The sequence below is a fragment of the Doryrhamphus excisus genome, linkage group LG19, assembly GCF_037039965.1.
Source record: "Doryrhamphus excisus strain RoL-2023G ecotype Guam linkage group LG19, RoL_Dexc_Guam_v1.1, whole genome shotgun sequence".
Classification (NCBI taxonomy): Eukaryota; Metazoa; Chordata; class Actinopteri; order Syngnathiformes; family Syngnathidae; genus Doryrhamphus; species Doryrhamphus excisus.
The window spans coordinates 6410539-6434580 of record NC_136375.1 but is presented as its reverse complement, the minus strand read 5'-3'; the positions used below and the strand labels follow the sequence as shown (position 1 = coordinate 6434580).

Sequence of the window (24042 nt, the reverse complement as noted above, 5' to 3'; positions counted from 1 at the left end):
AAATATGTATTATAATTATGGTTAAGAATATATAATGGAAGTTATAATGTAATGTATAAATACAAGTATAATAGTATATATTTTGTAGAATAAAATATAAATTTTATATTAGTAATTAGTAATATTTGAAAATATATTATCATTTGTTATTTAAATCTCATTTCTTTCTCTCAATTCTTTTGTTTTTTTTCAATGTAAATAACAATTAATTTTACTCATTTCATTTATGATAAAATGAAATGTGTCTGTTCCAATTTTTGGGGACAGCCTGTATGTTTAACATCCTGACCACGGAAAAGTAGTACGTTTGGCAACCCCCACCTCCGACAGAACCTTAGAAGTCGCTCCGGATGAGGCCATGTGTCTGGGCATGACACGGTGGCGCTGTGGAGCTGTCCCGCAGAGCTCGGCAGCGGCACTGAAGGTCGGCGGCCATGTTGGCGGTCAGGACCTGCCCTTGCACATGCTCAGCTGTCACAGGCGACCCGTGCGGGTCCAGAAATAAAATTTAGTCCAGTTCCTCCCTGGCTACGACCTCCGTCCCGAGTCCCAAACCCTCCCTCCAAATGTTTCCAGGCAACACCTCGGCATGCTCGCTCTCGGAGCGCCGTGTTGACGATGAGGATTCTCACAATGCCGCCATTTTATCACACTCCCCTTTTTTTCTTTGGGAAGTCCAATTGGACTCTTGTGGATCAATTGCTGGTCTTAAAGGAGCTGAAGCGCTCCTCTGGTGGAGCATTGAAGATTTAAACGACCTTTACAGTCGCACTTCAATGGAATACTTGCATTAGTACACTGTAGCAAGTACACTGCATACACTGCACTTAGTTTCTGAGTGACCCAAATTCATGCACACTTGCATACCAACCTGTGTCGTTTTGTTTTTAAGCTGGGAAACGATTGGTAGCCCCTTCCCTTTTGCTACGGAGCCAAGATGGCGACTACCGAGTGTGCTAAGTGTCCATCACTGCACTACACTGATTGTGTACTGTTTTTTTCCCATCCTTATGCACTCAACAGACTAAGTATGCAATTGAGACACAGCCACAGACTTTGTTGTGTTTTAAAAATTGCCTTTAATGTTAAGAATGTAGAAATAGAAGAAGTAGATCAACACACTAACCTGATGGAATTCCCTCTTGCCCCCACCCCACCACCATATTTACTGTGTGTGTGTGTGTGTGTGTCAGCAGGTTTGGCGTGCAGCTGTCAGTCATTAGTTGAACTATGCTGACCATGTGACAGACTTGCCCTTTGACCTTCAGCGGCAACACGTGGGGGTGGGGGTGGGGGGGGTTAAGGCCATCGTCTTAACGGCAGCTAAGGACGTGAGTGTGGGGGCGTGGCCTGTTGACCACGAATCACAATTGGCTGCTTTTAAAGACTGACGGAGACGAGCGTTTACCGCGTCAGCTGCGTCCAGCTGCAGCCCCTGACCTTTAACCCCTCTCCCGTACGAGCGACCCTGACCTATGGGACGTAGAAATGAGTGGCGGGTGGAGCATCCCGTCTCATGCTGCAACATAATTATATAATAATTGCGGGAATCTTCAATGGCTGCTACTGGTCTACTTTTCAAAATAAGACTAAAAGCTGCCTGGCATCCAGCTTTGGCAACAGACGCTAGGAGGTGCTGGTAGAATTTGGAACGAGGGGGTGCAAGTTTACGACCCCCCCGCCCCCCCCCCAAGTGTCTAAGCCCCGCCCTACCCGTCACCAACTCACCTGACATTTCAGCCTTGTCAACCTCGGATAGCTCCTCCTCCCGTGCAGAGTTCCCTTCCCACCAAGGCGAGGTGCTAACCGCTATTAGCAACAGGTGACATGTCGGGGGCGGGGCCAAGGTGTGCGTTTTGTATTGTGTAATTGTATGAATGTGTGTGCCTCTGAAGGTTAGAGCTGTAATGGTTCGGCCTGGCGAGGTTGTGAGCGTCAGCATCACATTCTTCTCTCTCTCACCGCATCAGTGACACCTCGGCTAAATTTAACGTGAGCGACGGTGACAGGTGATCCCAGCCCCCCATTCGATAGAGGCGGGGGTCCCGGGGTGGGGGGGGGGTCACAGGGTGCGTTGATGGGCCGCAGGGAGGGGCAGCGCTGGGGGTGGACTACATGATCTCAGTCGGGTCTGGACACAGAACGGTGCTGGGTCCCGCTAAGCCAGCTGGTCTGGCTTACGTACTTCAACTTTTTGGACACAAGGAATCCCAAGGACGAGCCCACAGCTGGACCTGGCGGGACGACTCTTCCTGGCGAAGACGACCGACGCAGCGGTGAGTGACGTGAGGAAGAGCGGTATGGAAATTTTAAGATGTAGAGGAGAGGAAGTAAGAGTGTTTTTTTATGTTGTCATGGGAACTTGCTAGCAGCGCTAGCTCATTGAGCCTATTTTGCCACTTGTGTCGGCGTTGGCGTCTCTGCCATCTAGCGCTGCTGGGAGGGTTGCATGACGTCACCTTCTGTGGTATGACGTCACCTCAGGTCACGACCTTCCCTCAGCATTACGTGACACTTTCTGCAGCCATTTGTTGGGGTACCAGACCAGTGGAAGGGGAGCTGAAGGAGCATGAAGGGTCAGGGAAGGAGCAAGATGACCTCCCTTGTTGACTGTATTGCATTGATGGGGACGCTATGATGTCACAACTGTCCCACAGGCCATTACTGTGAATATTGTCATACATTTTAAATAATTAGCTTCATTAAATTATGTAATCAAGCTATATTAATATAAATTTCTGTACTTTTAATTATATTTGATTTAATATAATTATTATATATAATATAAAATATATATGTAGTATTAATATAAATATGAAAATATTAAATGTAATGTAAATTAATACTAATTGTGCCTTTGTGTCATAATATATACATAATTATATAGCAATAGTAAACAAAATCAACATTTTGCATTGGAGGGTATACCTAATAAAATGTCCACTGGGGGGCAGCAAAGTGCATCAACTTGTTGAAAGAGAACCGTCCTTTAACCTGGCTCTTTCTGACGTCACCATCACGTGTGCGTGTGTCCAGGTGTTCGCGCGTGCCCGTGGAGGATCATCGCCGCTGGACGGACTGTTGGCGGGAAAGTCATGCAGCTTTGAGCCGCGCAGGTGAGCTCTTCCCTTCCCCGCCCACACGCACGCGAGTCACGAGGGATAATCTGTCGTCCTCCCAGCCCCGAGGACCATGAAGGCATCTTTTCGTGTTGTGTTTTGAGTCCTGCGTGCGGCGGACTGTTTGGACTTGAGTGTTCCGGTCGGGAGCTCTCTCTCTGTCTCTCTCTCTATTCGGTCTTGGGACGAACGCTGCGCACCGGGACCGGACCGCAAGTGATAACTTGAGATACATGCGGACTAGAAGTTTGACTTTTAGGACTCGGTAAGACTCCACTGATGATGATGATGATGACGATGATGATGAGCTTTGACGTTACAACACGTGATGTTGACGTTCTTCGTGCTTTGAATGTCATTCGGACCGAGGCTAAAGAACCTTTGGGTTCCCGGGGCGCACTGACGTCATGTGGGGGTCTGGGAATAGGTCAGATGACATCCCCACCCCACGTGCACTTTGACAGGCTTTTATACTGAAGGAACCAATTATTTTATTTCATAATCTTTCACTCAGTGCACTGAGCGAAAGATGTCATTCCAATCATGCACTTTCACTTCCTTGTTTTGTTTTCATTTTATTTTGAAACACCTTTTCCGTCACACACTAGTTTTACTTTTAATTTGGAAAGTAACATCACGCAGTGTCAAAATGGTGAAGAGCGCTACTGTCTAGTGAAAGTTGTGTTAGCATTGTTAGCATTGTGTGTGTGTGTTTGATGAACATGTGGTGCGTAGTATCACACACATTCCATCATGCTACCTTCATGTTGGCTCTGCTTTTCAAAGTAAGAGCATGGCGCTTTGGTTTTATCATCGACACCGCCCTACGCGTACTGTGGCAGTACTACCATGTGAAAGTATTTCTACCATGTGAAAGTATTACTGTGGTTGCCAATATTATTGTTATGATGATGATTACTGCAGATTGACACGCGCGGCGAGCAGCAACACGTCGCCATGATTGTTGTCTGAGTCACGGCAGCGCGCTTACGAGCACGCTCAGCATGCGCGGCGGCCACGCGCACTATTGGACGCTTGATCGTCCTCGGCGTGACAGCAAAGCGGACTATTTTTAGACGCCTCCCAAAATAAGAGTGAACTTTTTACCTCCAAACAACAAAAAGATGGAAGACGGGGGAATGTCAACACCACTTCCTGGAGGGGACACGCCCCCTGTCTCCATATGACATCGTTTGTCCACAGCTGTCATGGAAGACATCAGTCTTATCGGGAAGTCTCAAATCGTGTCAGTACACGTCAATCACGCAGCCAAGATGGCGACTACTGAGGGTGTCCCATCTCTGCACACTCACCATTTTGAGTGCACGGCGATGTACTGCATTTTCATGTACTCTTGTATGAGTATGCACTTAAAAGTATGCAAGTATGCCAGTTGAAAAGTTTGTGTCTCAAATAGTACTTATATACTTCAATCAGTACACTTAAATAAGTGTATTTAGAGTAGTTCAGAAGCCCGGCCACCGAGTGCTGTCCCAGTCGCATGACTGTCGTTGCACACTTAGCGGAAATGATGATGCAATATTTCCCTTCTTCTTCTGTCCAATAGTAGCTCCTCAGCCGCCATCATTCCAAGGTAGCCCCTCCCCTTCCGCCACGCAGCCGAGATGGCGACTACTCGGGTGTCCATCACCGCACACAAGTGCACCAGTAGACAGCCTCCAACCATCAGTACACTTTAATAAGTGTACTTAGTTCAGGACATTCGGCTTGATGCACACTTGGTGGAAATGATTGCAATATTTCCCTTCTTCTCCTGTTGCATTCTTTCATCACCAAATGTCAAATTAGCCCCTCGTCTGCCGCCACACAGCCAAGATGGTGCCTCTTAAGGTTGTCTATCGCCGCACACTCACCATTTTAGTCGCTAAGTGCACTAAGTGGCTGGGCGGTGGAGCAGCCATCCATGAAAGATGAGCGGTGTGACGCTGTTATCCGCTCTTAATGACAACCACCAGGCACCCCACAGGGCACCGACCTCTGGAGGGGAGGTGGTGTTCGGAGTTAAAAACGTCCAATGAAACGGGATGTCGTCTTGTGTGCCAGTGGGCGGTGCCCCGCCTCCTGGAGTGGCGAACTGCCAAGAAAACCTGCTGCATGTTTGTCAGCGTGTGTGGACATCCTGTTGACCCCGCCCGCCGCTTAAGAAGCGCTTGGACAGCGGTCACATGGCGCACGTACACACACACACACACACACACACACATGTTTATCGCTACTAACTAGCCAAGCCGTCTTATTTCTTCATGTTTTCAATGGAGATGAAAATGGGGCGTGGCTCCAAAGCATGCCAATAGAACCGTATCCTGAAGGAAGTTGATGGGTGTGTCCAAGGGACCAACCTCAGCCTGTGTGTCTATGCACGGCGGTTCACCACATGGCTTGTTTGTGTTGACTCACAACCACAATTTTGTTCTTGTGGCAGAATCCAAGAGTGAAAAAGCGAGCCGAGAACAAACGAGTCTACAAACGAGACGACAAAGCAAGCGGCAAAGATGGGAAGGAAAAAGATTCAGATAGCTCGCATCGTGGACGAGCGAAACAGACACGTAAGCACGCACACACACGCACCGCAACATCAGAACACGTTGCGTCTCTTTTCAACTCCTTATTGCAGCTCTTTATCACCAAAGCGCACGCCTCCATGGCTACATGCTAACAGGAAGTGCTAATCTCTCATGACGTGACCAAAGCGGTAATCAGATGACTTGTCCCTCAGACGGAAGCAGAACATCTCTGCTGAGCCACCACTGATGGGCCTCTATGGGCCTTCATGTCCTCGGCGGGCTAGCTTAGCTTTAGCATTGACATTTCAACATAAAAGTCTTAGCTCGCAAACAATACACCCCCTGGCCTGTTAGCTAAGATATAGCCTTGGCATGTCAACACAAACAAGTTCTCTGAGTTGCCTTTGAAACTCCACAGCCAACAGTTAGCATCATAGGCTCAGTGGGCGTCCACAAGGTGTCGCTCTTTCTCTATTGGCCCGCTGTACTTTCTAAAAGTATCACTTAATCAAAATAAGTCAGCAGTCATTTTTTAATTTGAATGTCAAAATAACAGCACTGTATGTTATTTTGAACAAACAAAACAAAACAAAGTTGGAAGTTTGAAAGTCCAAATATGATGGGAATAAAGCTAGAATAGTTTGAGAATAAAAAAAAAATACAGAAATGGAAAAAAAGCAGATGTAGTTTTATGAGCATAAAGTCCAAATATTCAGAGCATAAAGTTGGTTGTTTTTTTTTTTTACAGAAAACCAAGAAAAAAGACGCAATGCCGTGAAAATCAAGCAAAACAGTGAATCAAATTGGGCAATTAGCTTGCGGAAAAAAAGTTCTGACAAGAATAAAGTCAAAATATCATGAGATAAATATATTTTATAAAATAAAAACCATAACAAACATAATACTATAATAAACACAGTAATAAACATAATAAAACCATAATAAAACCATAATGTTATGAGGAAAAATTAGTTTAATTTCAGGAGCATAGACTAGAAATATTCAAGAAAGAAAAGTTGTACTAATAAAGAGAAGCAAAACAAACGAAAGTTGTTAAAAATTACTTTGTTATGAGACAAAGTAAAATATTATGGAAATAAAGTGATAATATTCTAAATGTAAATGTTCTTCTCTCTCTTTGGGCTTTCCCCTCACGGGGTTGCCCCAGCAAACCAATCTCCTTCCATCCAACCCTGTCTACTACCCTCCTGTCCTCCTTCGATTTGATATAAAGTGGTGATTTTTGGTATATGGGAATAAAGTGATTAATATTTACAAGAGTGAATAATAGTAATAGTTGAAAATGTAAAAAAAACCCATCAATAACAGAAAGAGAAAAAAACAGCTGCATTTGAGAATGAAGTCAAAATATTCTCAGGAGGGAAAAAAAATTGGGAATAAACTTGGAATGTTTTTAGGAAAAATAATGTCTTTAATAGCATAGAGATGGAATATTCAATAATTTATTTATTTTTTTAAGTCTGAATATTACAGAAACCAAAAATAAATGATTAGTATTTTTTTATTAGGTCAGACAGAAAGTTATAAAACTACAAGAATGAAGTTAGGTGAAATTCTGAAATGAAAAAAACAGCAGCGGGGTCAGAGTTAGCCTTTAGCTTGTTTTAGCCTTTAGCTTGTGTTAGCCTTTACCTTGAGTTAGCCTTTAGCATGAGTTAACCTTTAGCATGAGTTAACCTTTAGCTTGTGTTAGCCTTTAGCTTGTGTTAGCCTTTAGCTTGTTGGCTTTATCATTTCCTGTTATGACAGGAAATGTTGGCACATATGCTTCCTGACGGCAGCTTTAGCTTGAGTTAGCCTTTAGCTTGAGTTAGCTTTTAGCTTGTTTTAGCCTTTAGCTTGAGTTAGCCTTTAGCTTGAGGTAGCCTTTAGCTTGAGTTAACCTTTAGCTTCAGTTAGCCTTTAGCTTGTTTTAGCCCTTAGCTTGAGTTAGCCCTTAGCTTGAGTTAGCCCTTAGCTTGTGTTAGCCTTTAGCTTGTGTTAGCCTTTAGCTTGTGTTAGCCTTTAGCTTCTTTTAGCCTTTAGCTTGAGTTAGCCTTTAGCTTGTTTTAGCCTTTCGCTTGTGTTAGTCTTTCGCTTGTGTTAGCCTTTAGCTTGTTGGCTTTTCCTGGCATTTCCTGTTATGAAAGGAAATGAATGAAGCAAATGAAAGTAGAACTGTGTCTGCCCCCCCCAGGTGACCTTCACCAAGCGTAAGTTCGGGCTGATGAAGAAGGCGTACGAGCTGAGCGTCTTGTGCGACTGCGAGATTGCGCTCATCATCTTCAACAGCACCAACAAACTCTTCCAGTACGCCAGCACCGACATGGACAAAGTGCTGCTCAAGTACACCGAGTACAACGAGCCCCACGAGAGCAGAACCAACTCTGACATCGTGGATGTGAGTCTCTCTCACACACACACACACACACACAAACACACACACACAGGGCCCCTTATTTCCAGAGAAAACATCCCTTACATTGATGGCTAAGAGCACGATCACCTCATCGTCACCTCACAGGCCACGCCCACCCAGCCGCCCATTCGCTTAATAGGAAGTTGAAGCGCCAACCGCGACGCAGTCCCGTCAGCCGGGTCCAAAGGAGACACGAACGGAACCGCCCTGGCATGAAAAGTCACGTCAGGGTTGCCGACGACGACCGCGTGGATGGTGATGCTAACCGTGCAGATTATGCTAACCGGCTAAACGAGATTGGTGCAGATTAGGGAGGATTAGGGAGCCCGTAAACCGGCTTGTGACCCAGGAGGCCATGAGGTGGGCCGCGTGGGCCGACACCTGCAGTGTGTACACGTGCACACGTACACACACACCTAAAACATCGCACACCAAAGACTATTTCATGAACAAAAAACTTCATATAATTATGAACATAATTATGAACAAAATTATCAAAATAATTAGCATCATAATTATTAGGACTACGTTGATTAAAAAAAGGAGATTTCAAGAATAAAGTTTCAAATTTATGAGAATATAAAATTGGAATGTGATGAGAATACTAAGTGTACATTTATCATAAATAATATAACTATTATAATAAATCAATAAAGACCTAAATGTATTTGTGGGAATTTACGATCAATTACAGCATTTTTTTCCTCATAATTTGCAACTTTTTTACCCTTAAATTTATGACATATTTTTGTAGGTATGACTCTCTTGTTAATTTCTCTAAATGTTCTCGTGATTTACAACTTTTCATCATTTTTTTATTATTATTATTTATTATTTACAATAATATGGTTAGTATTTATTTCCATTATGTATGTAATAAATGTTATAGATTTATTTTAAGTAGATTTCTATTCTGCACTGCAAGGTTGCCCAAAGTGCGGCCCGTGGGCCATTTGCAGCCACTTTTTTTAAATTTCCAATTGAATTACGCCACATTCTAATAATATCATTAAGATTAAAATACAGCAAAACTGGAAAATTGTCACCAAATATCGAAAAATATGAATATTATTATACCAGAGTAAGGTGATCATATTATCAGCAAAACTGATAAAACATTTTAGAAGCATAATGTTGAAACAAATGTGAAAAACTAGAAAAGTACTTGGACAGGCCTCATATTGAGGCCCCAGCATGAACACGTAGCAGTCCTTAGCATAAAAACGTAGCAGTCCTTAGCATGAACACGTAGCAGTCCTTAGCATGAACACGTAGCAGTCCTTAGCATAAAAACGTAGCAGTCCTTAGCATGAACACGTAGCAGTCCTTAGCATAAAAACGTAGCAGTCCGTAGCATGAACACGTAGCACTCCTTAGCATGAACACGTAGCAGTCCTTAGCATGAACACGTAGCAGTCCTTAGCATAAAAACGTAGCAGTCCTTAGCATGAACACGTAGCAGTCCTTAGCATAAAAACGTAGCAGTCCTTAGCATGAACACGTAGCAGTCCTTAGCATGAACACGTAGCAGTCCTTAGCATGAACACGTAGCAGTCCTTAGCATGAACACGTAGCAGACCTTAGCATGAACACGTAGCAGTCCTTAGCATAAAAACGTAGCAGTCCTCAGCATGAACACATAGCAGTCCGTAGCATAAACACATAGCAGACCTTAGCATGAACACGTAGCAGTCCTTAGCATAAACACGTAGCTTTAAAAAGTAGCCTTTTCCTGGTAAGTTGAGGAAAATATGTGTCAATTTAGCAGCTAATAGTATGAGAAAGTATTGACATATTTGAAAACAAAGTTGTAATATTATGTAAATAAAGTCATATGACAAAGATGGAGAATAACCTATTTCATATTTGACATCATAATTATCATTCTATTGATGTTATTACATTTAGAAAATGAAAGAAATGCTGCTTTTGTTTCCAAATGATTCCAAACGATTCTCATGAAAAAGAAAACACGTTTTATGATTTGAGTGAAAATAATATCGTTTTCATAAAGTTCAACTGCAAATGATTTTGGTGTATTTGAAATGCCTCCAGTGCGGGCTCCCCCCCCGCCCCCCGGAACGCAGGCGTGGAGTAAAAATAGCGGCGTAGGAAGCTAAGAATAGCTCAGTGGCTGGCGTCGTGTGAGCCTGGCGTCCATGAGTGTGCACGCTGACGGGAAAGAAGAAAAGGAGAAGTTTTGGCTGAGTAACCAGCGCCAACTTCCCCAGAGCTTCCTGTAGAAGGGGCCCGCTCGCCCCCCCGCCCTTCTGGCATCCAGCCCGCTCTGTATTGTTTATCAACACGTTTAGCCTCCATCGCTAGCGTACTAGCATCCGCTTCTTGTTCTCACAAGATGCTTTCAAAGCGTCCTCACAGACTCAATGAAAGAATGTCCGGGGGCGGGGGGTGCGGCAGGGGGGTGAACGATGACCTTGTAGGGTCATGCATCTTGAGCCTGCCAGACTGGCCTTAACACACACCACCGACCCCACCCTCTATGAAACCTAACAGGTGGACATGACTGGGATGGCTGTGTGCGTGTGTGCGTGTGCTTCTTTCATCTTTATTCTCCAGCCCAAGTAATGAACGTCACCTTTTAGAATGAATTAAAATCTAAGTGAGGTATTTTTTTATGTATTTGTCATCATGGTTTAGTGTAAATGTAAGTACATTATAACTGAATTCAAATGAATATGATGTATTTATGATTTTCTTGTCATTTATTATGATTTTAATTAACGTTGAAGAAAATTTTTTCCATCATTATAAACATTTTAATTAATATGTCAACCAATTGTTATTAAAGAAATTAGGTCACATCACAAATATTTTTACATATTAAATACCATATAAATATAAAATGAACATTAAATTACATAAAATTTAATTAAAATAAATACATTCTCATTAAATAAATTATAAATACAAAAAATAACAGAAATGATGATATCAATTAAAATGATCAAAATTATTTAATGCAATGTTATAAAAACAACAATTCCAAATAAATTGAATCTAAATTTATATATAAATAAATATATATATATACTATAAAGTATTTATTTTTGATGAAAATGTACAATAATGATTAATTTTAATATAAATAACTCATAATATAAATAAATATTAATAACAACAATATATATATATTACAGTGCATTTAAAATAAAATAAAATTTATAAAAAAAATGGAATAAAAATACAAACCTCATGTTTGTAATAAAATGTCAATAATTGAATGCATGGTTGATCTTTTGGAGGGTTTCAATGTGACATAATTAGAGGGGGGGTTGAATATCTGCTGTCACGTCGCCGCCCAGTGGCCGAGTGAGGCATTGCATCCATAAAAACTGGACGCGTCCAAGTCAAGCCGTGTCGTTGTGCTGCAGACGCTGCGGAAGAAAGGCTTAAATGGCTGCGACAGTCCCGACATCGAGGCCGACGACTCTGCGGGTCAGAGCCCCGAGGCGGACGACAAGTACCGCAAGATCAACGACGACATCGACCTGATGCTCAACAGGCAGAGAATCTGCGTGAGTCCGCGTCAGCCGCACGGCGACATGGCAACCGGAAACGATTGGCTGATTCTCTGTCCCCCCAGCAGGGTATGCCCGCCTCCAGCTACGACATGGGCGTGACCCTCCCTGGCGGCAACCCCTCTGGACTGCTGTACTCCCACCCGGGCCTAGGGGGCACTGTAGGCAACCACAGCCTGCTTCCCATACATCACCCCTCCCTGCAGAGGAACAGCATGTCTCCCCAGCGGCCCCCCAGCGCTGGAGACACAGGTGTCTAGTGTGTGTGTGTGTGTAGTGTATCGTGTGTAGTGCGTGTTTATAGTATGTAGGTGTCTATAGTGTATGTGCGTATAGTGTTTATGTGTATAGTGTATGTGTGTATGTTTATAGTATATGTGTGTATTGTGTATAGTGTATGTGTGTATGTTTGTTTATAGTATATGTGTGTGTGTGTATAGTGTAGGTGTGTGTATGTGTGTACAGTGTGTGTGTATATAGTGTATTGTGTGTGTAGTGCGTGTTTATAGTATGTAGGTGTCTATAGTGTATGTGCGTATAGTGTGTGTATGTGTATAGTGTATGTGTGTATGTTTATAGTATATGTGTGTATTGTGTATAGTGTAGTATGTGTGTGTATAGTGTAGGTATGTGTATAGTGTGTATGCGTTTATAGTCTAGGTGTGTATAGTGTAGGTGTGTATAGTGTGTATGTGTGTATGCATGTATAGTGTAAGTGTGTATCATATATTTGCACGTGTGTGTTTCAGGCCTGCTGGGCTCAGAGCTGCCGAGCACCGTGGTCAGTGTGGGTAAGACACCACCATCATCATCATTATCATCATCATCAGTCATTGAAATAAAAACGTTTTGTTTTTGTTGTGTGTGTTTTAAATGGAGGCTACAGTACCCAGTGCCCCTCCCCCTCCTCGCTCATGTCCCCAGGGGGCGTGGCCAAGACCATCCAGGACAAAAGTCCTCCTCTGCCCATGAGCATGACTCGCAAGTCCGACCTCCGACCCCTGATGGCGGCGACCAACAAGTGTGGCAACATGCCGAGCCTTGTGAGTCTCACGCCTGCTAAGAGCTTTTATTGCCCCCCCCCCCATGACTAACTGCCATCTGCACCTCACTGCTGCCCTCTAGTGTGAGGACTTTGACCTCATGCTGGTAAGATCACGTCTTTCTTCTCTTTGCTGATTGGCTCAATACTAGCTGGTCTTCCTAACTTATGAAGATGATATAAATATAGATATGACAACATCTATCAATATGCATACAATTCATACATTTCTTTCTCTGTTGTTGCCATGGTGACCACTAGTTGTTGGCCACTAGAGTGTACTCGCCTTTCCAAGGCTGAAGCGCTTCTCACGTTCTTCTGTCATTGCAGAACCAGCGGATCAATCACTCGCAGACGGCGCAGTCTCTGACAAGCCCGGCCGCCTCCGTGTCTGCCCAAACTCTTCCTGGCGGAGGGATGGGCGGCTTCCCGTCCTCGTTGTCCTCTTACGGCACAGGTGAGTTGGCTCGGGACCGCCCGGCGTTCCTTTAGAACCCGGCTGAGCCGCCGCTGCTGTGTTCCTGTAGAGTTCTCCCTGGGCGGAGACCTCTCCTCTTCCTTGTCTGCCTTTGGGTCTTCTGGTCTGGGATCAGTGAGCGGCTGGCAGCAGCAGCAGATCCAGAACCTCCAGCACTCGCCGCTGGGACACATGGGGTGAGTAGCACCCTGCTGCTTGTTTGAGGATGACGATGAAGATGACTCTCCTTCCTTCCTTCCTTCCTTCTAGAAACTTATGCCACAACTCCAACATCAGCTTCCCATCTGGACACCAGAACCTGCACATCAAGTCCGAGCCGGCGTCCCCACCCAGAGACCGCGGCGCCGCCATGGTGGGCACCAGGCTGGGAGGCGGGGCCTCGCTGGCGGGCCAGTCCCCCGCCAACAGCGCGTCCAGCTGCGGGAGCTCATACGAAGGCGGCGAGGAGCACGACGACCATCACGGTGGCGCCGACAACTTCCTCCTGCGGCCGCCGGCCGGCCAGGATGACCGCCGTAGTCCGTCGGTCAAGCGCATGAGGCTCACCGAGGGCTGGGCCACATGATGGGGGGTTGGGGGTAGGGGTGGGCGGGGGTCAGCGGCCGCAGGGGGTGGGGTTATTAGAGACGTTACCTTCTAGTGTTATTATATGCTAATGATCATATTAATCATGTGATGAGTGGGTGTGTCTTTGTGTCTGTCAGTCAGGATGCTGGTTTCCATGGTGATGCTGACAACGTTAAAATAATCAAACCCTTGAAGCTTCAGTAAAAGATCCTCGTGAAACTCCAAAGGGTTCACAAAAGAACCCTGAGGAACCCCACAACTGAAAGTGACCTTATAATAATAATAATAATAATAATAATAACGCACTTTGTGCTCTTGGAGGAATCGTATTTATTTAATGATCAGTTTTTGACTCATAAGTCCAAGTTTCAGTTGTTTGGGGGCGGGGTCAAAGATATGAAAAATGTGAAACGCACAAAGACTGCAGACAGCCAGGAAAGTGTTAATGAAAGTTGTTACGTTTTAATAAAGTTATTAGGCGTTAACAGTTCAAGCGTCAGATGGCAGAGAAGGTCAGAGGAAACAGGAAGTTTGAGGGCGGTGACAGGAAGTAGAAGTGGGAAGAGGATGTTGGAAAAAGTGACTGCTGATCCTTGGTATGAGGGGCAGGGCCAAGTCGGGCCCCGCAGCCACCACAAACCAGCCTGTGGGGGCGGGCGGGGCCCGAGGTTCCCCTCCAGGTCACGAGTAGTGTTAGCATGTAGCTGTTAGTTTGTTGTGCGTTAGCATTAGGGAGGACTGCGGGACAGTGATGCTTGAAGACGGTTATGAAGTCCAAAGTTCTGCTGGTGTGCACCCTGGTGGTTGCCATGGTGATTGATCGGGAAGATCCTTGACGGTCGCAAAAGTGTTTGTGGGCCTGTCACCATGGCAACATGCAGTGCCTGGCGGGCCAAGCGGGTCTGACACCAAACTTGGTCGGCTTCTGTTTGAATTTTTGTTTCCCAGTGTGGTCACCAGGCTGAGGGTTGTTTGGACATTTGAATATTTTGCTGATAAAAATGTATATTTGGAGGCCAAACCCTCAGCAGCTTCTGAACAGAACCCACTGTAGTTTAGAACCCACCCAGCTCCACATCACAGTGTTGTCGTCTGGAACGCTGCTGTCGAGAAAAGGGGCGGAGCCCACGGGGAAAAAAAACACCAAATCAAATGTTTTATTTTGGAGCAGGTCACACACACACACACACACACAAAGGTTCTATTCAACCACGTGATCCTGTTGCTATTTGGAAGAAAAAATACGAAATAAATATACATGCTCTGTCAACGTCTCTGCCATATTATTTACAAAGATCACCAATGGAGTTTACTAATGTAAACGAGCTGCAGTTTCAGCAACTGGCCACCAGGTGGCAACAAAGTACAGCAGAAATTCTATTCAGAAATTCAGAGTTTGCGATGGTCATGTGACTTCCGTAACAGGTAGGCTCATTTCCAGAAGCTTTTTGTTGTGCCATTAAGGCTAATTTGAAACCGATTTAACTGTTGTAATGTTTTAATAGAATGTTACTACAATATTTATTAGATAAAATTACAGAAAACAAGCTTGGAAAATAGCACGAGCCTTCCAATTGCAATTGAAAGTGACGTATTTGTTAGCCAAAATGCTAATAAGACTGTAAATGTTACCATGTCAAAGATTTTCAATCAATATGCATCCCTTAATGTTAACATCACACATTTTCACACTGCTAATATATATTTTTTAAATGTCTTTCTTCTGCATTCTACTGCACAATTAAGAGTTAACATATTTAATATTTGTTCTCCATCACATTCAATTAGTTTGATTTCTTCTAAAGTTTAGTACTTGTGACTGACTTTAATATGATAATGTGTGTTTACACTTAGAAAAGTTGACGGTTTGCATGTTTGTCGATGGTTAGCAAGGTGTGTGTGTGTTATTCAGAGTTTGTGAGCTTTCAAGGTCACCTTGTTTGGCCTGCAGCCTGCATGTGTGTGTGTGTGTGTTTCGTTCCCAAGTAAGTCCAACTATCAGCATATTTACAAATTATGATTCAAATGATGAATTCTCATCTGTTCCCGTGACGACATCTAACGTTGTTTTGTGACGTGGTAAACATTCTACTGCCTGTTTTTAACTTCATTGTTCTATGAGTCCAAAGAAGCCACAACAATAATGTGTGTGTGTTAGTACTGTTGTACTGCAGGGGGAGCACTTTCACTCCATTCTACTACAAATGGACTTCAATGTACAGTAATACACTGGATAAACACTAACACGTTAGCCATGCTAGCTAATTTCTGTTGAGTCGATGATGTCATATTGATAAAAGGGTTTCAATAAAAATACTGAACAAACTCATTTTCTTTATTAAAGTTAACTGCTAGCAGCCTGATTGGACCACACCGAGCTTAACGTGTAACTAATTCATAATCTACTTAGTAACGTCCACAAAACATAGTTGTTCGCTGAGTTGTCGACGAAAACCCGGAAATGCTACAAGTTGTGCGAGTACTGAACGAGTCGTTCAAAACGTTTTTTTAATGTCGTCGTACACGAGAACCCAGAAATACTGAAAGCTAGTGGAATAGAGTGTGAGCCATGAATGTGTTTAAAAACTCACAAGAATTACCCAATCGGGCTTCTCTGGTACTAACTCCTGCGCCGTGATTTCACCGACTCACGGGTGCAAATTGTTTGTGACGTATGACTTAAGTGAATCAGGTACCCAATTCAGTAAATAGAATGGGACTTTCCCATCACCACAAGCTAGTCACCACAACCTCCTTCTCCTTTTTATTGATCAGTGCACCCATCGCAGCACATCCCTAGTACATCAATCCGTATTGCGGTTTTTCAAATACCTGGCTATTTCATGGTTGACTATGACCTATTATAGTGCAAAATATTGAAAGACCAGTTATATAACTTGGCATTGGTAATGAGACAATACCATATATTACCTTTCAGACTGCAGCGAGACTGGCTACTGATCCAGGAGAGCCGCCATGCTATGGCTGGGATCAAGTGGGGGAAAAAAAAGCATCTCCTCTCATTTTGTGTGGAAGTGGTAAGTTTGTCTCCTTTCACCAATCCATTTGAAACACTTAGAATAAATAAACTAGTTAGCTTGCCAACTTGCTATGCTAGTGTCTGTTATGTCCCTGCAGTGATCACGTAGCCAGAGCAATGTGATGGGAACATAGAATAGGCATGTAGACGTAACAAAAGCATTGGAAATAAAATACTGTCTACTAAAGTAAAAGTTAGAGCAGTAAAAAGAGTTTCCACAAAATAACTTTTATTTTTTTTTTATCAAAAATTGATCATGACAGCAAGAAAATCATCACATGAATAATAATAATAATAATAATAATAATAATAATGCAGAGAAATGGAAGATATGCAAAAGTTGTGCTAAAAAGGACATGAGATATAAAAATATTGCACTTTGTACTTTTAGGAGGAAGTTTGAACGTCAAATTCATTCTTGTGTAAACATTTTCACTTTGGATGCTCAACTTTACTTTTTTTTTACTTTAGAAACATCAACAGGCGACTTGTGGTTCTCCAAGTTGGTCGTTTGTGCTGATGCGCGCGCACGCACAAACACGCACACACACACGCACGCACACACACACACACACACACACACACACACACACATTCATACAGTTTAAGTGCATCGGTGATGTCATCAGTTATTTTCTTCCACATGACCTTTGCCCTCTGATCCAGGACACACAAGTACTTCAGTTGTGGGCGCGGTCAAGTCGTTTAGATGTCCCGTTCGGAACGTCCTGTACTTGTCCTCGGGGGGCACGCCGGGCGTCTGTGAACATCAATCAAGCGGTCATTGGATCCCGGGTCAGGTGACCTCGGTGGGGTGGGGTCGGGTGGGGGGTGTTTAGCAGGGGCGACTGGTGTTGATGTTGATGTCATGTGACAAGTCACAGCTGACGGTGTGGCTTCCCTCCTCAGCGAGACGGACACGTGTCCAGTGTCCTCGCCTCCAGGACGGAACACGCCTCTGCCGGGTCAGGATAAGGGTCCACCTGAGGGGGAGGGGCCACAAAAACGACACTTTACTTAAGGTACACAAAATGACAGTAGTTCATGAAGAAAAAAACACCTTACCCATCAATGCCCGTACTACAACTACTTGAACTTATACTACTGCTAGAACTTTAAAATACTACTACCATAACTTTCAACTACTACTACTTTATCTACTACTACTTTCTCTGACTAGTAGAATGTTAACTGTAAACTACCACAACTCTATAGTGCTACTATAGAACTACTACTACAACTTTAGTACCACTCAAACTCACCACTTTAAGTTCAAACTACCACAAATAGAACTTTAAACTGCTTTGTAGTTTAAATGACTACTACTATCAAGTACTACTCATACTAGTACTTTAAACTACTACTACTTAAACTGTAAACTTTCACTACTTTAAACTACTAGTAATATAAATTGTAACAACTACTATAACTACTAATAGTACAAACTTTAAACTACTACTACTACAAGAACTTTAAAGCACTAGTACTATTACAACTATTTTTTAAACTATGAAGTACTTCTACTTTAATTTTAACTCTGACTTTAAACTACCACCACCACGATTAAAAAATACTATGACTGGAACTTATATTACTATAACTTTATACTACTACTCCAACTTTAAAACTACAACTCTGAGTATAACTGACCATCAACAACAACTACTACTACTACTACATCGCTAAACTATTACTAAAACTTCGAGTTACTGCTATATTAAGTACTTTAAAATACTACAACTTTCCACTATTACTACTTTATCCTTAAACTAGTACTAACAGAACTTCAAACGAGCCCAAGTTGATGACGAAACTAGTACTACTATAAATTGTTGAACTTAACAACTACTTTAACTTTTAACTTGAAGCTACAGTATTTGTACTTCAACTATTATTTGAGAAGTGTACTGCTGTAGTCGAGGTTGAACTTGAAAGTACTAGTATTTATACATATACACACATGTATGTATATATATATATATATATATATATATATATATATATATATATATATATATATATATACACAAACACACTGTATAAATACAGTAATATATAACAGTAATATATAATAGTTGAGTGTAAAAGTATGGCGTCGTGTTGGAAGATGAAGCTGAACCCGACAGGAAGTGTGTTGCTTTTACCTCGGCGTAGAGCGGGGGGGGCAGGTATCTGAACTCGCTGATGTAAGCGAGCAGCGGCGCCGCCTCGTGCTCGTGACACTCATCGCCGCCGCGCAGGCAGTGGCGCCGATGCGCCTCGGAGAAGGCCAGCTCGCTGTAGCTCGGTGGCGCTGGAAACACAAGTGGCCGATTAGAGACGAGGGCACTCGCACGACAAGAGGCGGGCGCGCTGCCGGCGCCATACCCTCAGGCCGTTCGGGCACGCCACCCCAGCTGGATGCGCTGCCGTGGCTGCTGATGCTGGACGTGCGCGAGGCGGCGGCGTGCAGGGGGATGGTCCCGATCACCAGCGGCAAGGACAGAGACAGGTTGAGACCACCTGGGATGTCCACGTACACCTGCAGGGGAGGAGGTACACAGGGGGTGGTCTCAGCAGTAGTACTACAACTGTAGTACTATAGTAGTAGTATGACACGGCTCACCACAAGGGCGTACTCTACGCGTATGATGGGACAGTCCAGGATGGACGGGGACACAGGGGGGATCTTGAGCAGTTTGCCCTCCCAGCTCTGACTCTTGCCCTGCGCCAGGGACTCGCCACGCAAGTTAGACACCAGCTGCTGGATCTCCTTGCCTTTGCCTTTGGCGAAGAAGGTCTGCGTCTGGTAGAGCGCCGCCTTGGGGACCACCACGCGAGACGAGCAGTTCTCCACCTCGGCGAAGATTTGGATGGAGTCGCCTTGGAGAGAGGGGAGAAGAGATCAGTCTGTCGGACTGAGAGAAAGAGCAGATGTGAGTGAGCGGGAAGAGGAGGAGCAGAAGGAAGGGGGCGGTTTGATGAGCACGAGGGGGCGGAGCTCACCTGGCGTGTAGCCTTTGCGGGCTATCTTGGCGCTCAGCGAGATGGGACCCGAGGCGCAGAACCAGCAGCACAGCGTCTTCTCTTTGCTGCCCGCTTGGGGGGCCTGCTGACGGTTACCATGGTGACCACACAGTGCCACGACCGATGGGTGGGTGGGTCGGAAATTGGGCGGGGCCTACCAGCAGCAGCGGCGTGTTGATGTCTATGTGCTCGAAGACGATGAACTCCTTCTTCACCTTCACCGGTAGCATCCAAGGACGCTGCAGCTCGGCCTTCACCCAGTACCTCACGCTGCCATGCTTGCCCTCGAACGATGTCGCCAGTGCCCTGCCAGCACCGACGCCGCATGTTGACTACACACCAGCATGCTACTTTGTGTGTGTGTGTGTGTGTGTGTGTGTGTGTGCACTCACATCTGAGGCAGGTGGAAGCTGAAGGCAAACTCGTGCAGGCCAGCGTGAAGCAGCGTCACGCCTTCGTCCACGCCGTCCTCGTCTGACAACACAAAGTCACGTGACCCGTCAATCACCCTTCCTTTCTCACAGTACTCATCGTACTTCTAATAGTAGTATACAGGGCTTCTCACAGTGGTGGACAGTAGTAGTTCTGGTAGTAGTATACAGGCGCTGTAATTGTAGTATACTGTAGTAGGTCTAATAATAGCATACTGTAGTTCTAATATACACTTATAGTATACAGTTCTAATAGTAGTATACAGTAGTAGTACTCATAGTAATATGCAGGATAGTATATATATGTATACCAGTCCAGGGTGTACCCTGCCTCTATTCTAATATTATATACTACTATAGTACTATACTATAGAACTACTACAGTAGTTTTCTCGTATATAATAATTTAGTAGGTCCAGTAGTATATATTAGTAGTATATATGTACTGTATAAAATAGTAGCCATATTAGTAGTGTAAGTATATAGTAGTTCTTTATAGTTCTAGATAGTAGTGCAGAAGTACATATGTAGTACTTCTAATAGCAGTATATAGGTAGACACATTACATTAATATATAAATATGTAGTACATTGCAGTAGTTACTTGTAGTAAATAATAGTTCAAGTAGTATATATGAGTTTTAATAGTGGAACATAGTTGGTACAAATAATAGTATATGGAAGTTGTAATGTACAAGTTCTATGAGTAGTTATACAAGTATACAGTATTTATAGTAGTTTATATGTATACGTTAAAAGTTGCAGCCAGATGAGTGTGTCAATTAAATGTAAATATAGAAATAGTCAGCTTTGGTGTCGACGTGCACGCGCTTTCATGTAGTAGGAAGTCGAGCGAGTTGCAGCGTGTGCGCGTTTTGTTATGCTGTCAAGAACAGCGTGTGCGTGTGTGCGTGCGTGCGAGCCTGCCAAGTCGCCGGCAGCGAGCAGAGCAGACCGGTCAGAACCAGCCTGAGCAGCATCCTCCTGGCCGGATGACTCCGCCTCTCATTGGAGGAGAGACAGACATAGCAGACAAGAGCTCGCGCTGTGATTGGCGAGAGGCCACACACGCCCCGCCCACATCTCCACAACCATGTGGCGCTTGATCAAGGGCGGGTGGAGGATGTAAAGAGGGGTAGGGGGAGGAAGGGCGTGCACTCGTTGACAAGAACTTGACGTCACGTGGTGACATCCAAACATTCACTAATTAAAACAACAAACAAAGACTTTCACAGTAAAAGTCTTTCGAGGGGATGGACTAGCCAACTTATTACATTATACTTATGTTAGCTTTGTGGAAAGGAAGGTTTGTTTGAAGTTACCATCTTAAAAACAAACGTGACGTCACACACGAACGAAGGACCTGCGATCCCACAACTCCTTAGTCAGCAAAACGAAGATGGAGAATGTGAGACAAGACATGAACCATCTTGTCCTTCATGGCCTTTCATAACATACACACGCACGCGTGCACACACAGCCCCCCCCACCCGTCTTGCAGGCAGTCTGCGTGTGTGTGTGCGTGCGTGAGTGTGAACAGGTTTGAACCGCTTCTAGCAAACAAAAGGGAGTTGTCCTCCTCTCCTTCATGCCATCACTTGACTCGTTAGTGTCGCCTGAAGGCCGGCCTGGTTCTCTGGTTCTCAGGCTTTTGTACCTCATATGCCAAAGTGTGTGGAAACTTTTGCTGAAAGCGTCAATCATGATGGTGGGGGTGCGTGTGCAAGTTTGGCCGAGCGAGGTTGATTACGGGGGGGGCTCACCTCTGTCCTCGCCAATGAGACAGTCCCTGTGGTGCAGGTACTCCACCTCCTCGGTGTAGTTCTGCGTGTAGGCCGTGTTGGCTCCGGCGTTTCGGGACTCGGTCCAGCGGACCTTGGCGACCCCCCTCGCGGTCACGTCCAGACTCCTGACTCGAACATCCCCGGTGACGTCCACCAGAACTCGGCCCGACACCAGCTCCCCCCCGGAGAACACCGGCAGGTTGTTCTCGTTCAGGGTGTCGAAGCACACGGCCAGAGCCCGAACTTTACCCAGAACCATGACGGCGGATCCAAGACGAACAAGACAAGTCCTAGGAGGGCAAGAGCACAGCCCAGTGGGACTAGGTCCCGGTGGCCCTCACGGAGCCGGCCCGGCGTCGGTGCTGGCTCATCAGGTTGGACCCTCTCAGCTGATGGTGGCTCGGTTCGGCTCTCCTCCGCTCGCCTGTGCGTTTAGTGCTGCGGCGCGCGCAGACAGGCTGCGCTCTTAAAGGCGGCGTGCATGCGCAAAAATAACCTCACTGGGCGTGTGCGCGCAAGCATGTGTCCTCCCGCAGCACCTCCGCGCGTACACGCGCCGATGACTATGAGAGAGGGGACGCGATTGTGACGTCACTCGCTAAAGCCATCAACCAATTCGTCACTCAAACACAACCCGGAAGTGCAGCTCGGAGCACAAACCCGAGTGGACGCTTCATTAGGTACACTTGCACACCACCAGGTGCCAAATAGTAGACACAGATGCACAATAATAAACATCATAATTGGAAGTGTGACATAACTGCCCTGATGACTTAGCGTCATGATGGCATCCTATGTTCTTTCACTGCTGTTGTCTTTCTTTGTGCTGCCCCTGGGGGGCGTTCTAACACAATGACTATGACTATTCGATGACTAGCTGGACAGTGTACCTGACAGTGTGTATTTGGGCACACCCCTTACATTTCCGCAAATATTTGAATTGAAAAGACACTTTGATACAGTGTTAAGTAGTCAGTGTGCAGCTCGGAAAACTGTAACAGGGATATGCTGGAGCCTATCCCAGCTGTGTTTGGGCGAGAGGCGGGGTACACCCTGGACTGGTGGCCAGCCAATCACAGGGCACAAATAGACAAACAACCATTCACACTCACATTCATACCTATGGACAATTTGGAGGGGCCAATGAAGCTAGCATGTTTTTGGAATGGGGGAGGAAACCGGGGGGAATATGCAAACTCCACACAGAGATGGCCGAGGGTGGAATCGAACTCGAGTCTCCTAGCTGTGAGGCCTGCGCGCTAACCAAAAATTGTCCAAATATTTCAACTTCCTTAGTGTACATTTGGACTTGGACTTTATAAATACAATTTTCTTGTGTAGTGGTATTTTAGATTGTTATGTTCAATGCCCCTGGGTGCCTTGAACACATCTCCCCCCAGTGGTTGCCAGTGGTTGAGACATGAATGGTTGTGTGTTGACTTATTTTGAAGGGACAGCTATACACTGACTACGGTTGTGTGTTGACTTATTTTGAAGGGACAGCTGTACACTGACTATGGTTGTGTGTTGACTTATTTTGAAGGGACAGCTATACACTGACTATGGTTGTGTGTTGACTTATTTTGAAGGGACAGCTGTACACTGACTATGGTTGTGTGTTGACTTATTTTGAAGGGACAGCTATACACTGACTATGGTTGTGTGTTGACTTATTTTGAAGGGACAGCTGTACACTGACTATGGTTGTGTGTTGACTTATTTTGAAGGGACAGCTATACACTGACTATGGCTGTGTATTGATCCACATATTTTTCACAATATTATATTTTTCGAGTGTATTATGTTTTTAAACTCATGCTAACATATTGTTAGCATGAGTGCTAGTGAACATTAGTAAGTCGGTGAGTTAAAGGTGCTTTGTGTGCTCCTGTTGAGGTGTGGATGAACGTATGGCAGCCTAAAATAAAGTATAATAGGTGTCAAATACAAGATTATTCTCCGTGAAGGTAAACGTCGTTGTTTAGTTTGGAGGATGGGTGTCCAAACACCCGCGGGCCCTCCGCTCGCTGCGGCCCTGCTCAGCCTCCAGCACAAAAAAAGTGCAGGGAGAGGGGGCGGGGCTTCCGCGGAGA

The 24042-nt window shown here is 44.7% G+C and overlaps 2 protein-coding genes across 6 annotated transcripts; one reads left to right on the top strand and one right to left on the bottom strand.

Annotated features, from left to right (window-relative positions):
• Positions 1-2084: 2084 nt before the first annotated feature.
• Positions 2085-15370, top strand: LOC131107414 (myocyte-specific enhancer factor 2C-like). 4 transcript variants are annotated; one of them, XM_058057418.2, is made up of 12 exons: positions 2085-2276; positions 3037-3116; positions 5563-5686; positions 7842-8045; positions 11456-11599; positions 11671-11854; positions 12352-12393; positions 12482-12645; positions 12728-12751; positions 12975-13101; positions 13172-13298; positions 13372-15370. In XM_058057418.2, the coding sequence occupies exons 3-12, from the start codon at positions 5633-5635 to the stop codon at positions 13685-13687; spliced, it is 1386 nt and encodes a 461-aa protein (XP_057913401.2). In that variant the 5' UTR covers positions 2085-2276; positions 3037-3116; positions 5563-5632; the 3' UTR covers positions 13688-15370. The 4 variants fall into 4 exon arrangements, with proteins under 4 accessions (XP_057913401.2, XP_057913398.2, XP_057913399.2 ...); XM_058057415.2 differs by having other exon boundaries at positions 11668-11854; XM_058057416.2 differs by lacking the exon at positions 12728-12751 and having other exon boundaries at positions 2086-2276; positions 11668-11854.
• Positions 15371-16936: 1566 nt separating this feature from the next.
• LOC131107549 (arrestin domain-containing protein 3-like) lies at positions 16937-22451 on the bottom strand. 2 transcript variants are annotated; one of them, XM_058057684.2, is made up of 8 exons: positions 21929-22451; positions 20128-20209; positions 19894-20041; positions 19715-19820; positions 19335-19591; positions 19097-19250; positions 18874-19022; positions 16937-17712 (listed from the first exon to the last, which is right to left on the bottom strand). In XM_058057684.2, exons 1-8 carry the CDS (start codon positions 22206-22208, stop codon positions 17635-17637), a joined length of 1254 nt encoding a protein of 417 aa, XP_057913667.2. In that variant the 5' UTR covers positions 22209-22451; the 3' UTR covers positions 16937-17634. The 2 variants fall into 2 exon arrangements, with proteins under 2 accessions (XP_057913667.2, XP_057913668.2); XM_058057685.2 differs by having other exon boundaries at positions 16938-17712; positions 19715-19817; positions 21929-22449.
• Between the last annotated feature and the right edge of the window lie 1591 nt (positions 22452-24042).

Bases quoted from the DNA above. Each gene is read 5' to 3' on its own strand.
- LOC131107414 (XM_058057415.2), top strand. From the start codon at position 5,633: ATGGGAAGGAAAAAGATTCAGATAGCTCGCATCGTGGACGAGCGAAAC. The intron at 12,646-12,727 runs GTGAGTCTCACG...GCTGCCCTCTAG, and splicing joins GTGGCAACATGCCGAGCCTT to TGTGAGGACTTTGACCTCAT. The intron at 12,752-12,974 runs GTAAGATCACGT...CTGTCATTGCAG, and splicing joins AGGACTTTGACCTCATGCTG to AACCAGCGGATCAATCACTC.
- LOC131107549 (XM_058057684.2), bottom strand. From the start codon at position 22,208: ATGGTTCTGGGTAAAGTTCGGGCTCTGGCCGTGTGCTTCGACACCCTG. The intron at 20,210-21,928 runs GTGAGCCCCCCC...TTGTGTTGTCAG, and splicing joins TCTCATTGGCGAGGACAGAG to ACGAGGACGGCGTGGACGAA. The intron at 19,251-19,334 runs GTGAGCCGTGTC...CCTCCCCTGCAG, and splicing joins GCGTAGAGTACGCCCTTGTG to GTGTACGTGGACATCCCAGG.